The 18138-nt window shown below is 42.5% G+C and overlaps 1 protein-coding gene across 6 annotated transcripts in view; it reads right to left on the reverse strand.

The window, feature by feature from the left end:
* The window catches only part of ntrk2a (neurotrophic tyrosine kinase, receptor, type 2a), a 109793-nt gene that overhangs the window by 39740 nt on the left and 51915 nt on the right, over positions 1–18138 (reverse strand). For all 6 annotated transcript variants that reach the window (XR_008570135.1, XM_054774698.1, XM_054774699.1 and 3 more), the window contains one exon: positions 1735–1923. Coding sequence is in view for 5 of the 6 variants with exons in the window: in XM_054774698.1 (XP_054630673.1) it covers positions 1735–1923 (189 nt within the window). In the remaining variant the exon portion in view is untranslated. The remainder of the gene's footprint in view (positions 1–1734; positions 1924–18138) is intronic.

Here is an 18138-nt window from a genome sequence, read left to right on the forward strand (position 1 = left end):
TGTACTGACACCACGCCACATCACACCGGCGGCCTACCAGCCGGCTAGTGACTAGCTTCACCACACACTCGCTCACAGCAAGTCAGCGGCTCACAATGCGTCAGGCCACTACTGAACGCTAACGCTACAGTACATATTGGAGCTGCTGCTGTATTTTTATTTTCGACTTAAGTGTAACATTTGTTTCTATGTTGCTAAATGCGCTCAGGAAGGACGTTCCAGTAATGCTTAAAAGGACCAAAGTACGGCAAAATACTGTAAATATTACATGTTACATGTTTTACTATGCATACGACAATAAAACTCTCTTGAATCGTGAATGTTATCAGGAATGTGCCTGTTGATACATGGATACAGAATGTACATATACAAAACCATAAAAGCTTGTTGGAGGCGTTTTAATAGCGGGCTTTGTTGGCGTAGGTGTGTCCCGTTACGTGCACGACTGAGCTGTTGCTTTTTATCTATTTTTATATCTTTAGAATGCACAGAAAAGAGAAAGACACGTGTGTTCAAGTCTCACATAAGGATTGTGGATGATGGGCAAAATTCCCCAAAATAAGTGTAGTTTTCCTGCAGAGAGTTGAACTTTAAAAAAACAACAGCAAAAACAGGAAAAACGAGCAAAGACCACCATTCATACTAATCAGAGGTTTTTTCCACCTTTACCACAAAGCTGAGATGCAGTTTTCTCTTAGATACTGTACATACAGTATCACTTCTTAGCATATCTACATGTGTTGCTTTACGACATATCCATGTGGTCCTTGAATCCTTTCATTTTTTACTAGTTGGCCCTCGGTGGAAAAAGTTTTTGCCCTAAGATCTGTGAAAAAAAAAAAGCACAATGGCTCCTTTCAAGATAAATGATTCAATTGTTATGCCAATCCTTAGATGGCATCATACGATATCACACTTGAAGTGCTAACAAAAGTCCTCTTTTTGTCTATTCTATACTTAATTTTTACCATGTACTTTATAAGGCACTCACTGAACGACTCAGAGATTCTAGACAACTATTGGGAGTATATTACAGCACTTTGTCCTTTTTACTACTTACCACTCGTGTTTTTATTGCTCCCTTGTTTGTTTATGGCAGGATTACACACTATTTAATTGATTTCCGTAAAACATGCATAGGGGCTGAGGACAAGTCTATTGAAATTGCAATAACGGCGCGCATAGAGGAATTCGATTGCAGTATTAATTATTGCAGGAATCTTAATGACAAAATTCAAGTACTACAGCGGGGGTGTCCTAACCTTTTCCAGCCAGCGCCGCATATGGAAAAGTCATAGGATGTAGGGGACATTTTCATATTTCCCGCGACCCTAAATGAGGATTAAGCGGCACAGAAAATAAATGTTGATTATTTTTATTTTTGTAAAAATGCAAAAAAAAAAATGTATTGAAAGACATAACTTTGTGTCAGCTTTGTGTTATTGGTGACAAAGTGTATACCTGTATATTATTAATTATTAGCATCAACATCAAAGCTCGTCCTAGTTACATGACACTTTTTTGCCCCCCCCCCCCCATGTTACTGTTTTTTTTTTTTTTTTTTTATAAAAATTCTACAATGTGCTGCGGGCCAATCAAAAGCAAGCTGCTTTTTTTGCACTACAGTATATGGAAATGGTAGGTCCTATACTACCCTCCATGTAGCTACTAAGGTCCTTCACTCAGTGAGTTCAGTCAGTTACTACTGGTGGTTGCTGATGAGATGTTACTTACACGTGTCCGTCTTGAGCAGGCTGTTGGAGCTCCTGAAGTACTGCGGGTTTTCAATGACGGGGATCTTGGTCATGCCGATGATGACAGCGTCGGGGCCCATGTCGGAAGAGGAAGGCGTGTTGCTGCCGTTGGAGACGTGATGAAGAGGGGAGGCCGAGTCATCATCGTTACTGATGACTGAGGACGGTCCTAAGAGAGACAGTGAGAGACAGACGACGATGAGCGAGCGTTCCAGTGGTGGATCTTATCTTTACAAGAATCGAGCGAGGAGCCATTACGCTACATGCTCGCCACTTTAATTGTATGAGGGCACGGGAGACTTCATTAGGTTGTTAAGATGTTATTAGCCAAGATTGAGGAGATGAAGCCTTAAGGAGAGGCGGTTAAGTTGTGGTATTGATCCTAGCAGACTCCTGTAGAGGAAAACAGCGATGTCAGTCAAATATATCATGCTAGTTCTTTACCTTTACCGTCTGTTAGGGCCCGACCCAATTGGTGCTACCCAATTGGAAGTCTGCATGTTAAGGACGTCAGATCGGCTCGCGAGTTCTGTTCAAAACTAAGCAACCAACATTTTGATAACAGATTCTTAAAAACAGCAGAGCACTCCTGTCATAAGCAGAATCTTCCATCCATCCATTTTCTTCAGCTTATCCGGGTGCAGGTCGCTGGGGGAAGCAGTCTCAGTCGGGAAGTCCAGACTTCCCGGTCTCCGGCTATCTCTTCCAGGTCCACCGAGAGGACACCAAGGCGTTCCCAGCCAGCTGTGAGACATAATCCCTCCAGCGTGTCCTACGTCTGCCCCGGGGCCTCCTCCCGCCTGGGCATGCCTGGAACACCTCACCAGGGAGGCGTCCAGGAGGCATCTGGATTAGATGCCCAAGCCCCCTCAACTGGCTCCACTCAATGTGAAGGAACAGCGGCTCTACTCTGAGCCCTCCTGGAAGACCAAGCTCCTCACCCTATCTCTTAAGACAAGTCCACCCTGGGGAGGAAACGCATTTAGGCCGCTTGTATCCGTGATCTCGTTCTTTCGGTCACGACCCAAAGCCTCATGACCATAGGTGAGGTTGGGAACATAGACAGACCAATAAATTGGGAGCTTTGCCTCCCGGCTCAGCACTCTCTTCACCACAACGGCCCGGTACAGCGACCACATTACTGCAGATGAGACCCAGAGACACTTGAACTCATCCACCTGGGGCAAAAGCCTCACTCCTAACCCCGAGGGTGCAACTCACCCTTTACCAAATGACAACCATGGCCTCAGAGACTAGCATTTTTGTAGTAGACCCTCAAATACGGCAGATCGCTCTTTTCATATACAAAACCTTTTTTCTCGCGTTTTTAGAGTAGGTCCTTAAAAACAGGAGAGCACTCTTGTCATATAGAGCCGTGGTTCTCAACTGGATTGGCTGCGAATCCCACCACTGCCCATCAAAGAAAAGCGGTGACCCAAACTGCGGAAATTTTTCCAACTAAAACTTCTTAAATATCTTATATTTAAAACTTCTTAAATATTTTATATTTATCGGGCCTGTTTGCAACAAGTTTGCAGAGGGTGCTTACTTTCTAAAGTGTTGCAAGCATCATATCCCACCCTCTTCCTACTCAGGAACAATACATTTTTATCCCAGTAGCGACCAGCTTCTCCAACACACCTGCCTGCAGCGCGTCAGCGCCGCTCTCTCAATGCCTCAGGCCACTAGCAAAAGGTAACGCTACATTGGAGCTGCCGCTTCTGCTGCTGTGAGTTTGTTTTTGAGTTTGGAAAGGTTAATGCTAGGTGCAGGTGTTCCTTTCTATGTTGCTACTGTATGTGAAATCAATGTGCCCAGGACGGAAGTTCCGGTAATGCTTAAAAAGGACCAAAATAGGGCAAAATACTGCAAGTATTACATGTTATCATGAATGTACTTGTTACTACATGGTCACAGCATGGATAGAAAACCATTAAACCTTAGAGGTTTTTTAATAGCGGTTTTTGTAGGTGGCATAGGTGTGTCTGTGAGTGACGCTGAGACTAGCAGCTAGCGAGGCGTCGTGTTACTCCGCCAGATAAATATTATTTTTCGTATTAGCTGCTACGATAACAATATCGCTGTAGCTTGGTTAACATAGAGGTCAGTTATGTAAATGGGACGCTTGGCGTTTGAGGGGTTTTTGTTGGGGCTTTAGGTACCTCCCGTGACGTGCATTGTTAGCTGGCTCATACTAACTCGTTTTCTATCGTTAGAACGCACAGAAAAGGGAACGAAATATGTGTTCATGGTTCACATACGGATTGTGAATGATTGGCCAAATCCCAAAAAAAGTGCAGTTTTCCTTTTAACTTCAGAGTCTTTTCACAGCTGTGATACATTCATTTTAAAGGATATCCACCGCAACATGGCCAATCTCAACTTCCAAGTATTAACCTCTAAACTTCACCTGAGACACACAACAAAGTGTCCAATCCCAGGCATTGAAAGCCCAAAGCCAGCACCAACATAAAGCAAACTGGTGCTCCCAGCACAATAGGAGGCGTAATTCTTCTTCTGCAAAACTAAGAAAAAAATGCTCGTTTTGGCAACAGTCCTGAGGTATTATTAGCACGTAATTAAGATGGCGAAAACAGACCGTGAAATTTGATTCACTGTCCTTTTTTATTGACAGTGTTGGTAAGTTTCGCTGCCGGTAGCGTGAGACACAAACAACGTCGCAACGCAGGCAATTTGAGTATGGGTCACATCACAGACACTGTGGAATCATCCACCACGCACATGCATTAAAATCATGAGCAATGGCTGAAGCGCAGTGCATTATGAGCTGCTATTGATTTCCCATGAGCAAAACAAAAAAACAAACGATGTCTTTCCTCTCATGCAGTTGCTCTGAATGAATTTCAACATTGTTCGCTTCCAACCAGCTGCAGCTATGAAGACGTGACTGAACAGGGAAGAGGGAAAATGTGTTTGTGTTCACGCCAAGAGAGTCAAGTTTGACCAGCTGGCTTGTGCGTGCACATCTGTGATTGAAGGAGCCTTGATGGAGAACCACAGATTCTACAGTAAAAAATGTGTCGTGCTGAAAGCTTCTATCTCGGTTTACGAGTTTAATTGCATTCTCATGATGCATTTAAGGACACCTGGGAAGTCAGAAACATCTCCCTTATTATGACGAACCAACCCTGACCTACCCTACCCTACATCGATGCATGGATTTATATTCCTGTGGTTCAACTACATCGATCTGTGTTTAGCAAGTTTATCATTCCGGACGGCATAAATCGATTTGTAATCAATCGATTGAATCGATACTAGGAAATAAAGCATTGGATTTAAGCATGGTAGGCTTTATATGGATGTCTGATAAAGACGTTAAACGTAATCGATTCAAGTCATTGTCTTCCGGGTATGTGGTGGTCATGGGAGCTGCAGTGGACCTGTGAAATAGTTGATTGGCTTTTTCTTCTTTTGGTCAGATGATTCACTTCATTCAGTATTCATATTTAACTCATCTGTCTCCTTTTAAGTGACATTTGCAGGGACAATATGCAAAGTAAGGACATTTTGGACGCCTCTTGACGGTAGTTTCCGGTCTAGTAGCAATTACGCTTAGTGACGTCATCATCCAGCGCGGCGTGTCGAGGTCAAAACACATAGTTCTTCCAAATGGCTGCTCTGATCAGGAGGATTATCAGCACAAAAGAAAAAGCCCCGGCTTCCATCGGCCCATGCAGGTGAGAAAGGTTCCACACCTAATTCATTTGCTGAGGAATTTGCATAACGTCCCTGACCTTTGGGTACAATGTGCACTATTTAAAGTAAATAATTCATCATGGCAAGCGATACCACCCTCTATTCATCCTGATTTTGTATTGCATTTTTAACACTTTTTTTTTGTATTCAGTGATAATTTATTCTCAAGTATGTCAGCATTATTAACCAACTGACTACCAGCCATGTTCAGAGTTTTGGGGCATTTTTGCTGAACTTTCAAGACCCACAGAATATTGAGTGTTAGGACTACATAAACATTGAAACTACAGTATCTAAAGAAACTTTAGACTCTCTTCTTTCAGTAGAACATAGGGTAGTTTCAGCACCTGATTTTGACCAAAAAACAGAGAAAACAAGCTTTTTCTGCAGACAAGCAAATTCAAGCAGAGTGACGGTGGGGTTTGCTGGATGTGGAGATGAATCCCTGCTGATCCAGACGGCAGACACTCGTCAGAAGAATCAGGGTGGGGTTCTGAGTCACCCGACTCTGAACTGCTTCCGGTGTCAGTCTCCGGTGTCGTGCCACATGGCTCAGCAACGGAAACCACTAGCTTGTTGCTTCAGCTGCCATTGTCAACTGCATGCGTCACTACTAAAGGCAGATCCACCGCCAGACAAGCTCTGTGCCAGTGTTAGCTGCCTGTATTTCTTGTCTCTGCTCAATTTCTGCATGTGTTTCGCCATTTTCTCCTCTCAACCCATCCGTCTTCTTCATAGTCAATCTGTCGCTGCCGGTTGGAGGAAAAGAGAACTGTTGCCCCCTACTGGGACAGAAATACATTGCTTACAAGTTCACACAAAAGACGAATAAGACTGATCTGTAGCTCCCACGAAAAAAAGCAAAAGAAGCCAATAGACGTCTTTTTTTTGGGTAAAAACTTACTAAATCGATTTAAAGTTACTGAATCTTTTCGTATCGCATCGTTCTCAATGAACCAATATCGCACTTTATTCGTACCGGCAACCACAAATCGTGATACAAATCGAATTGTTATTAAAACGAATCGTTACACCCTTACTGGCCTCCCTAACATGCAGAAATGTGATCCCACACAACAATGGCAGCCCCAACAAAAGACTATGTAAATATTTAAAACCATCCACGGTTTCACAGTAACAATTTGTTGTTGAAACCTTACGAAGAGCTAAGTGAAGAGCAGAAAATGTTCTGACACTTCCAAGCGGCTGTGAATGTAACATGATGTACATAAATATACATTCTTACACACAAGCATGAACACACAACATAATATTGTGTTTAAAATTGTATTTAAATAAAAATAATAATCTAAATAAATACAAAAAGTGTCCTACTTCCGATTGGCCTTGTACAACGTGCACACATACCACAATGAAAAATAATGAAACGTAACCAACTGATTTTTCATTTCAAACACTCAGCCGTTATTCTTTATTTGCATTGTTTATTTTATTTAAAAAATAATAATTAAATAAACACAAATGTCATATTGCTGAGCATACAGTCACCCACCAGAATAATGGACACATAAAACTGTTATTTTATTTTTTAAATTAATAAATAAGGGTGTGAACAGCAAATAATCGCTGCTTCTTAGTCAATCATTCTGTAAAAACACAAAACAATATTTATTATATTTATTCATTTCATTTTTATTCTCTCTATTTTGTTTTGAGTTAGTTGTTTTTCTTGAATGGCTTTGGCCAGCGTAAAGCCCACTTCTCATTTAGTCACAAATCTCCCGACGTTGCACAACCCCCGCTTCCTATTGTACACCATTGTTACTTGCCCTATGTTTTATGAATACAGTATATTGTGTTGTAAATATGTACTTTATATGTTCATCACTGCTGTACATACACACACAAAAATACTAAATAAATACATCAAATTCCGACTTCCAAGTGGTGTTGAATGTAACATGATGTACACTCACTTACCACAATATCGCCTACACCCTTATGATGAACTCCAATACATGAGCTTTTTCATTCAACATTATGTTTATTTTGAGGTTAGATCCTAGGATACACCATCTACTTCTTTGTTTTTTGTCCACGATTTTTTCGAGATTGCTCAGGTCTTTCTATTATTTTAGTCTTTCATCTTCCATTAGAATCAGGCAAACTATACATTACGATATCCATGATGAATGTCAAAATACCTTTGATCTTAGGGTCCTAACAACAAAGAGCACAAGGTTTCTAATTCTTTCAAGAAATGGCGCCACTTGTTTATGTCTGTCGGCTAATTGCTCATTTGTTTACTTCTTTTGAGGTTGTCGCTGTAACCAACAGAAGAACACATTCACGTACACACACAGGTTAATGTCTGCAGTGTGCTGGGAAGGGCTGAAGATCATTAACACACAGAGGTCCTGGGGTCAAATCATTATAAATACGGTTAAGCCAAGGGGCAAAAGGAGGCTCTGTGTGTGTTGATGTGTGTGTATATATATATGTGTGTGTGTGTGTGTGTGTGTGTGTACTTGAAGACAAAGTGAGGTGGCGTAAGGTCCGCTGGGAGTGACTTGGTAAAAACACAAATGAGAAGATGGAAGGTGGGAGACAGACGGCGGAGAAGAGAGATGGACGGCTGAGGTGAAAGTATAAGTGGGGTCAGGTCATGACCCCAGGCTGTTAATAGACATGGAAGCCATGTTTAAAGTGTCAACCTGCTGAGGTGGAACCCAAGCGTAACTGTCAATAAATCAGCTGTGGTCACGGCTGGAGTGAACTATCGCAATTACGTCTCACGGTCAGACGGATTTATCATTTTTTGCATCCTCCTAGAGGCGCCTGTCGGTGATGACATGTCTCTGTGGCACAAGGTGAAAGGGCAGTGTCATGGAAGCTAATGAATGTGTTACCTGGTTATTTAGGACACGGAGGTCTCTCAGTGATGTACTGGAAGTGTGTTGTCCAAAATGTAGCCTTAATGCTGGAAGTTATACCGTTTTAAAGTGTTTTTACTGGGAACATGCCGTTATGTGTGCCTGTAGTAGTATTAGTAGTCGTAGTTGGCATCCTTCTGCCTCGAGAGACAATGGTTGCGCTCCAAGGCAGGGCACGAGCTTGGGCACAGAGTGTGGAGACAATGTGCCGCCCATTTGGCTAAAGGAGCAAGGTGGGTGAAGGGTCTTGTCCCAGGGAGACGACGACAGTGACTGGGTGGAGGGAGCAAAGATCCAATGGCCAACCTTCCGGTTTCTGAACGACCTGATGTACCTCTTGAGCCACGGCCGCCCGTGTGTCTGTAGCTTTAACGCTAATGAGCTGTGTTTGTCCAAGCCTGTCTCTGACAGAGTGCGTGTCTCCAAGAAGCATTATTGTGCACTTTATCCATTTTTTACATATACACTGTAACTCTGCACTTGTCTAGGGCGCTATGAAATCTGTCAAAAAAAATTCCAAATTCATATTCCTTTGAATTTTTTTAGAATTGCGTTTTTAACCTTCACACTTATTTGACCAGCATACAGTGTGTACTTTTGTGACAATAAATAAAATGTCCGTTAATTAAATGCTCAAAACCTTACATTTATTGATGCAATGCATCATTGGCCTGTTTCAGAAACTGATGTGGCTTGCCTAACTTTTCTAATGGGATGTCAGCCTGTGCATACATTCCTACACAATCCTCAATACATCAACTGGAACGCCCATGCTTGTGTCTCTTGATGGTTAAGGTGCGCTGAGTGCAAGAATAAACGTGCCTCTCCTCCACAATGTCAGCGGGCATGGTAAAACGCTCGGTTAAATTAAAGTGGTAAAACAGAACACACTCATGCAGCCTGAGATGCGCGCGCACACACACACACACACACGCGCGCTCTGCTAAACGAAGCTAACTCAGCTAGCTTCATTCAGTGAGAAGTTTCAAAAAATTTTTTTTAGAAATTTTGCCGGCGTTTCTGGTCACCATTTCGACATGTTTAGTTTGGGAGGGGGCAGGCTAGTGTTTCTGATGAGATTCCGCCATGACTGGGCGGTCCACCAAAGAAATACTTCCCCACACAAACATTCCTTCTCCTCGCGACGACAGCATTCCATTCACATTATGTCAATTTCCACAAGATTCCGCATTTTGCAGGTTTTTCCATTTTTATTGATAGGGCTCTACTTGTCCAATGCAATAGATGCCATATATAACATACAACAACACAGCATTAATGAGTGGGACAGGAGGACACAAACATTAACAGCAGCAGCATATCTATGTGATCCAAAGGGGCGAGTCAAAGGCGGTATCATATTCATGAGGAAGGAGGTTTTTCCATTCATGTCAGGGATCATGAAAAGCCACAACTTCAAAAGCGACTGTTTGCACACCTCTTCTCTCAAAAGTGGAGCAAACAAGTGAGGGAGATACTATGTCACCTTTGGGACAGATTTCAAAACTACAGTATGGTTCCTCATAGGATATCAGAAATATCCATCCACTCCACCTATCTTCTTCTGTTTATCCGAGGTCGGATCGTGGGGACAGCAGCCTAAGGAGGGAAGCCCAGACTTCCCTCTCCCCGACCATTTCGTCCAGCTCCTCCAGGTGGATCCAGAGACATAGTCTCTCCAAATTGTCCTGGGTCTTTCCTGAGGCCTCCTTCCGGTTGGACGTGCCCTGAACACCTTCCCACAGAGACATCCGGGAGGCAACCTGACCAGACGCCAGAGCCACCTCATCTAGCTCCTTTCAATGGGGAGGAGCAGCGGTTCTACTTGGAGTTTCTCACGGTTGACAGTGCTTCTCACCTTATCTCTAAGTGAGAGCCCAGCCACCCTACGGAGAAAACACACTTCGGCCGCTTAAACCTGCCATCTTGTCCTTTCCGTCACTACTATGGTCACTTGTGACCGAAAGATGAGGGTAGGAACGTAGATTGACCGGTAAATTGAGAGCTTTGTCTTTTGGCTCAGCTCCCTCTTCACCACTACAGATCGATGCAGAGTCCACATCCTTCCTTCACTCATTAACAAAACCCCCAACTATTAACACAAAAGCCAATGTTTACAGTATGTAACTCATCTTTTCAGTTATTATTCCTGTTGGAGACAGGTGGGATTAAGAGTAGAGCGCCTCCATCTACGTTAGCATGAATCTTGGCCACTGTTCGGTCGAGTGAGGATGCGCTCCACTCCGAGTGTTTCGGCGATCACTTGACAATTGCAGCAGTCGTCTGCGAGGGTCTGACCGAGCAGCTCGTGACGAGCTCAGACAACACTGGCGCTTGATTCAAGAGTACATCTTGTTCACAGTCACACTGTCATATTAACACACTCCGGTCCATGCTGCCGGCTTGCTTCATCAGAGCTTTGTGCCAAACAATACAATTAGCTGCTTAGCAAAAGGCAAAAGTAAACAGATGGCTTTCACACATAGACCAGGATAGGCTGAAAAAGAAAAGGATAGTGTGAAATAGAAACTTTAAAGGAATTCCTGGACACCAACACTCTGCAACACACTTCTTGTGGGGAAATGCAACTGATATTCACCTGCTAGTAGGATAGCGTAGGCGGATTTATTTAGGTGCTTGGAAATAAATCAACTCAACTAAAAATGAATAATGCATTCAGGACTAAATATATACAGTATATAAATAATATCTATTAAAGTTCCCATATTGTACTCTTTTTCGTCCATTTAAGATAAATGTCAGAGTTTCCTCTGTATTGGAAGTGTGTTGTCCAAAAGCCAGTCTTGCTTTTATGAAGCCCTACCGGGAACACAGCGTTTTATGTGTCTGTAGCTTTAATGCTCACTAACTGACCCTACAGTGCTAACATTACACTCACATTTTAGCAACAACTGAACAAGAACAAAATGACCAAGCTTACAGCTCCCACATCTGTAGCTGACTGTCTGATATTTGTCAGAGCTCCAGGCTTTACTTTAAGATTAAGATGTGTAGTGAAGCCTATCCGTAAATTCAAAAGTGAGCGTATGAGTGTCTCTTCTGTTAAAAGTGAAGCAAATAAGTGAAGGAGCCTCACTCAGGCTAACAGGTTAATGTGCGCCACACACGGGAGGTGACGTCGCCTTTCGTCCATTCATTTTCAATGGAACCTGCGCGACAGGACGATTATCGCAAGTCACCGTCCAGTCAAGCGACAAGCGAAATGCATGCGTGTTCAACTTTGTGCTCGTGCAAGTCATCGTGCACACGCTGGCGCACACGCGTTCCCCAAAAAGTTGAAAAATGTTAAGCTTTTCATCGCTGTCGCCCAGATGAGGACCAATCAGCGGGCGTTTCATTGATCGACTAATCAGCGGACCGGATTCAGCACTATTCAGCAATCTTGCAGGTAAACAAGGAGAAAAAAAAACTAACACTTGTCTTGTCAGATTTCCCGGAGCTATTTGACATTTCTAAAAAAAGAATATAGAGATATAGAGCGGCATGGGAACTCGTTGGTGCCATTAAACATATCATATGTAGGTTTATCTTCTCTACTAGCAAGATCTGGTACTAGCAAGAGTACACGATCAACACCGCCCGCTTTTCCTCCTCTGAACTACTTTGATACCCCCAAATTCCCTCCAAATCTGAAAGCCAGTCAAAACCACTCGTAAGTCGCTCTGGATGTGAGCGCGTCGCTCGCCACAGCTATGCGTGGAGTTTCACCACTCGCAGTCGTTTGTCACCTCCCGTGTGTGGAGCCCATAACTATGATGAGTGAGATCATCATTAAAAAGTCACTTTTGCATAATAGCTCTTTCTTTATGGGAGCTGTTATGTCAAATACTTTGCCAGTTGAACAATTTCTTGTATGTAGACACTTGCATTTAGGGATGGGAATCTCTCTCGATACATTGCGATTTGCAATACATAACAATAATAGCTTGATACGGCGATAGTGTGGAACAAAAACAAAAAATACATTTCATAGTTTACAGCATAGCATAATTTGACCCGGAGGGGGCGCACGGTGGCCTAGTGGTTAGCATCTTGGCCACACAGTCACGAGATCGGGAAGATCTGGGTTCGATTCTCAGTTTGGGCATCTCTGTGTGGAGTTTGCATGTTCTCCCACATTCAGTGTGAATGGTTGTTTGTCTATACGTGTCCTGCGATTGGCTGGCGACCACTCCAGGGTGTACCCCGCCTCTCGCCCAAAGTCATTTGGGCATACCCCCGTGACCCGAGTGAGGACAAGCCGCAAAGAAAATGGATGGATGGAATTGAAGCAAACAGCAATAGTACAAAAACAATGACACGGTTTTCGTCCAACATAACCGTAAAAAGGATTGTCAAATCCTGACAAATAGTATTTTAAACTTATTCAGAGAACATAACATCTTATGTCTCTCAAGTACAATGCAACCTTGGTTAGCGTCTGCTCCAGTTAGCATGTTTTCAGTTAAAGTAAAAAATTTCCACCAAAATTTTGCCCTGGTTGGCAGGCATTCTCTCATATGATGCGAGTCTTGTCGTGTTGTGAATACGCTGCGCGAGTCCAACTATGTTCTTAATGTTTTTTTGTTTAATAACAAAAGGTCCTTCCTTGTTAGCATCCCGCTAGCTAGCTAAGCAAAATGGTAACCAGAACTGGAATTTACGTCGGCTTTCTATGACGTCATCAGTGGTTGACTCCCAAAAATGTTAACGCGAAACAGGTTTTTAATAGTTGTACAATTATAGTTTTACATGCATAAAACAATTCCAACTGCATATAAATGGTGAAGGAAAGGGATAAAGGTTACTTTTACCTTCATTAAAAGACATGACTGATCCCAAAGACACGATGTGGCAGTGAGATCAACCACCACTACCTTCCTGTTTTCAGTCACGTGAAGAATCACGTCTTCAATGAAGGTAAAAGTAACCTTAAATGTTCATTTATTCCTTTCAAAGATGACTTATATGTTTTCATATGCATTTCAGATTATTTTATGCATGTAAAAGTATAAAAACGTGTTTTGTGTTCAAATTGTTGGCTTTCTGGGAGATCGCTATTCAGCTTTGTCCCATCCACACGAGAAAAGCCAAAGTGAATCCACATTTTGGATTTCAACTTTGCCAGCAGCACATCTTTCAGTTTAACTTTGCCGCCCGAGCTCCCCACGGCACCCTTGTTTGTTTGTTTTCTCTCCTGTGAGAGAGCACCCACTGGGTGACATGCAAAATCCTGACTCGACTCACTGAGGAATGGTGAAAGAAGTTTATAGTGGCTATATTTGAAAAATAATTTAAAAATAACCCATTGAAAATAGTTAAATATTGCAATAGTTGGCCATACCAATATTTCATCACACTCTTATTTACCATGCTCACTGTGCTACAAGACGCACGTTCATTTTTTGAGTCTCTAATTTGGTGGCGTCCGTGCTTCGAACGTGAAGATTTATGGACCGGTAGAAACAGCGACAGTGAGTGACTACATTGATCTCCCTCAGGCTCGCCGGGTGCACCTCAGACAAAGTGTAGCCATTTGCTGGTGCCTGTTGCCCAGGGCAATGGATGTCGAGAGGCTACAGCTGGGATGTTTAAGAACATTGGGGCCTGTCAGTTAAAAGGAAACCTGCATTTTTTTTTTTTTATTTTGCCCCATCATTCACAATCCTTTTATAAGACATGAACACACATCTTTCTCTTTTCTGTGTGTTCTAAAGATATAAAAACAGATATAGAGACAGGTAATTAATGCACGTAATGGGACACACCTATGCCTCCTATAAAGGCCGCAATTAAAACACCTCCAAAAGCCTCCAATAAGGTTTTATGGTTTTATATACATGCTGTAACAGGTGCATACATGATAACGTGTAACACTTACGGTATTTTGCCGTACTTTGGTCCTTTTAAGCATTACCAGAACATGCTTCCTGGGTGTATTGATTTCACTTAGCAACACAGAATGGAACGCCTACACCTAGAATAAACTTTTCCAAACTCCAAAACAAAAACACAACAGTAGCAGCAGCTCCACTATGTATGCATTACCTTCTGGTATTGGCCTGAGGTACACCCTGCAGGCGAAGCTAGTCGCTAGCCTACTCTTAGCTAGCCGGTGTGGTGTGGCAAGTTATCAATACGCCAGTAACATAGTTCTTCGACGTAACAATGTTAATAATAATAGCAATGTTGCTGTAGCTTGGTTAATATGCATGTCACATTATATGTAAATGGAGCGTTGTTGCCACTTTTTGGAGTTTTCCAGAAGGCTTTATAGACGGTAGGGCTGGAGATATGGACTAAAAGTCATATCCCGATATACAGTATTCATGTTGAATATTGATATACAATATACAGTCATTGAAAAAATGATTACAGCACCCTTGTTTCCTCAGTTTCTTGTTCATTTTAATGTCTGATACAACTAAAGGTACTTTTGTTTGGATAATATAACAATGACAACAAAAATACCTCATAAGAGTTCATTGTTTTGGCAGTAAAATGTTATAGCTAATCACATAAGAACTTAAATTATTATCAAGAAAAACATGGAAGTTGCTAGATATCAGCTCTTAAATTCAACTCTTATGAGCTATATTTGTTATCATCATTATATTTGTCCAAACAAACGTACCTTTAGTTGTACCAGGCATTAAAATGGATCAATAAACTGAAGAAAAAAGGGTGGTCTAATCATTTTTTCCATGACTGTATATGCCGATATTTTTTTCCACAAAATGAAGACAAAGCTAAATATGCGTGCGAAGTTGTTTTATTAAAAAGGTAAAAAATATTTTAGTAAAATAGCTGCTGAAATAAAATAGTCCATTCTCTTTTTGAAATAAATTTAGAAAAAGTGAAATATAATGTTCAGTCTTAATCGGGCTGCACTCACAGCAGCCCCTCTGCAGCCGGGTTAGCGCCGTTAGCTCTTCCATCTTGTTGGGGAGAGGTTTCTCTTTCCACATGATGACAGACGCTAAACATGGTTTATACCATCTTTTCCGCTGTCAGTGCTTCACTCCCGCTATGCAGCCTCTCCTCCTCCGTATCTCTGTGGGGATCTCCGGTCGCTCGGTGTAGCGAAGGGGTGTGTGGCTCAAAGCTAACAGCTGCTCACCAGTGGAAACAATGGAGTGGTGAACGAATAAGTCTCTCAACAAGCAAGAGGCTGTCTTATTTTGGAGGGCTGCACTTCCTGCTGGGTGAAAGTTACAGCCGCTTTACCCCAGTGGTATTTTGCACAGCTGGTTACGATTGCAACCGTGGAGGTTAAAAACCCAGCGTCGTCGCAGGTACGGCGCTGGTTCATTATCTCATTGCTCCTCGCCTGTGCTGTTACATGAACTATGCATGAACCTGTTACCTTTGCCATTTCCTTGTTGTTACAGAGCCTTTTTCTCAGTTTTTGTTTCACTTCATCCTCTGTCTCTGCATACCGGGGGTCACTCACTCGACAGCTCCACGTCTCGTGACAGAGGCAAGCTACAAATGCAACAAGATGAACATCCATAGCTGCACACCTGCTTCAGGGGTCAGTATGGCACAAACAACAAAGTACGAATAAAGCACTATTAAACACTAAAAAACGTAGCGGAAAATACAGAGCTGCTGTAACTAGCTGCCACTCAGGCGGCGCCATCTTGAAACATGAGCCCTCCGCATCAAATCCAGTCTATATCGATATGAGCGATATGTTTGTTTTTGATATCGTGCTTGAAAGAAATATCGATATATATCGCCCAGCCCTAATAGACGGAACAGGTGCTTCCCATTAAGAGCATTCTTAGCTACATCTTTTTTGCTGTTTTTATATCGTTAGAAGGCACAGAAAAGAGAAAGACATATGTGTTCATGTCTCACACAAGCTTGATGGATGATGGGCAAAATTCCAAAAAAAGGTGCAGTTTTCCTTTAAGACTCTCAAAGGACCCAGTTTGTCTGATGCCTGGGGGGGAAGACGGAGGTCAGTTATTAGTGGATAATAGCGGATTTTAACAATTCGAGATTCAGTGAGGTCGGAAGGGTTGGCGGCCATGAAGTGCCTTTCAACAAATCAGCCTGCAAATCAGACGTTATTTGCTGGTTTGCTGCCTTGAAGCGAAATACCGCCATTATCTTCTGCTATCAGATCCATTTCCCTAAATTCTTTTCAACCAAATCTCACTATTAGCAGGTTGATGGATAAACAAACAGGCACACAAACTCCAAAAGATTTCAAGTAAAACCACCCTGAGGATGTTGAGGACGAGGAGCAGACAGACAAGCTGCTGCCCCGAAAAAGGCCTCTGTGACCCCTTCAGCTCTTCTCAACAAGCACACACACACACACACACACACACACACACACACACACACACACACACACACACACAGTAACATGACCCCTGTGGTCTTTAAACTGCTGTCACCCAAGTGGACTGAAGACAGGAAGTAAAGTATTGATCCTCACCAGGGTGGAAGGATGCAAGGGAGACAGTTGGCCTTGGATGAGATGTCGTTCTACAGTGGTCCATTGAGGTCTAGGTAAACATTAAAGGAAAACTGCTCTATTGCTGCAATTTTGCCCATCATCCACAATCCCTGTGTGAAGCATGAGTACATGTCTTTCCCTTTTCTGTGCGTTCGAACGATGCACATCATGGGACACAAGGCATCTGTAATGTTACACTGATGTGACATTAGCTCACATAACATTATCTTAACTTGCACGATGGAGTCAGCCATGGATGCAGAGTGAAAATAACGTTTTTCGCCCATTCCATGTGGAAGTGGTAAGTTTTTGGCTTCCTACTTTGTCTTTCTTCACTGTTTCAAACCCTTTCTTAAAGGTTAAGAATATATACATTGAAGGCCAACTAGTTAGCTCGTTAGCTTGCTCACGCTTAAAGCGGTGGCCGTCTCGTGTCCCTGTAGTGATACCGTAGCCTGCACAAAGAGTTACGCAATGTGTTGCAAACAAAGATAGTCAAAGTGAGTGAGGATGGATGATAGACTTACGTCAATGCCATCTGATCGACCCACATTACGTTCGAGATACTACAACAACAAGGAACTTTCCCAATGCTAACGCGAGTCATTATGTCTCATTATTACCATGTCTACCATCTTAGGTAATACAATACGATGTTATTTCATGTTTACAGGGCTGTAATAATGTTAAAAAAAAAAAAAAAAAGATTTTTAGAAGGTCATAAACAGGTTGTCTATGCTCGAACTGCGAAAATATTCAATTTATTAATATTCAACCCTACTTTGCGGCAATTCACTTATAGTGGAACCAATTAACCGCGATAAACGAGGGATGACTGTATGTATGATTTGTGTCGATATCTGATCAATATCGGTATCGGCCGATGTTCAAGGCTGCAATATCTGTATCATTGAAAAGTTGTACTGGGACACCCCTAAAAATAATTGACGAATAATTGAAGATACAAAGCGCCTTCTGGGATCTAACTAGTTTGTAAGTAGGCTAGCATATATGTACTGTATATCATTATCTTGCTGCTTCTTCAAAGCAAACCAGGTATGAAGGAGATTGCTAGAGGAGGCTTCACTCCGCACATGACCACATGAATCGGCCTCCTCCTCCTCCTATCACACTTTCACTGCAACACACCCCCACCGTTAATAATCATTTCCCGCTCTCTATTTCTGCATCTTTGGCATCTCCACAGCTGCATCAAACACCTCACTTTCTTGAGTCACCCTCATGTTTCACCCACATCCTCCTCTTTCTTTCGCTTTCGTTCTTGTTGCACCCTCAG

The sequence above is a fragment of the Dunckerocampus dactyliophorus genome, chromosome 4 (genome assembly GCF_027744805.1).
Source record: "Dunckerocampus dactyliophorus isolate RoL2022-P2 chromosome 4, RoL_Ddac_1.1, whole genome shotgun sequence".
NCBI classification, from domain to species: Eukaryota; Metazoa; Chordata; class Actinopteri; order Syngnathiformes; family Syngnathidae; genus Dunckerocampus; species Dunckerocampus dactyliophorus.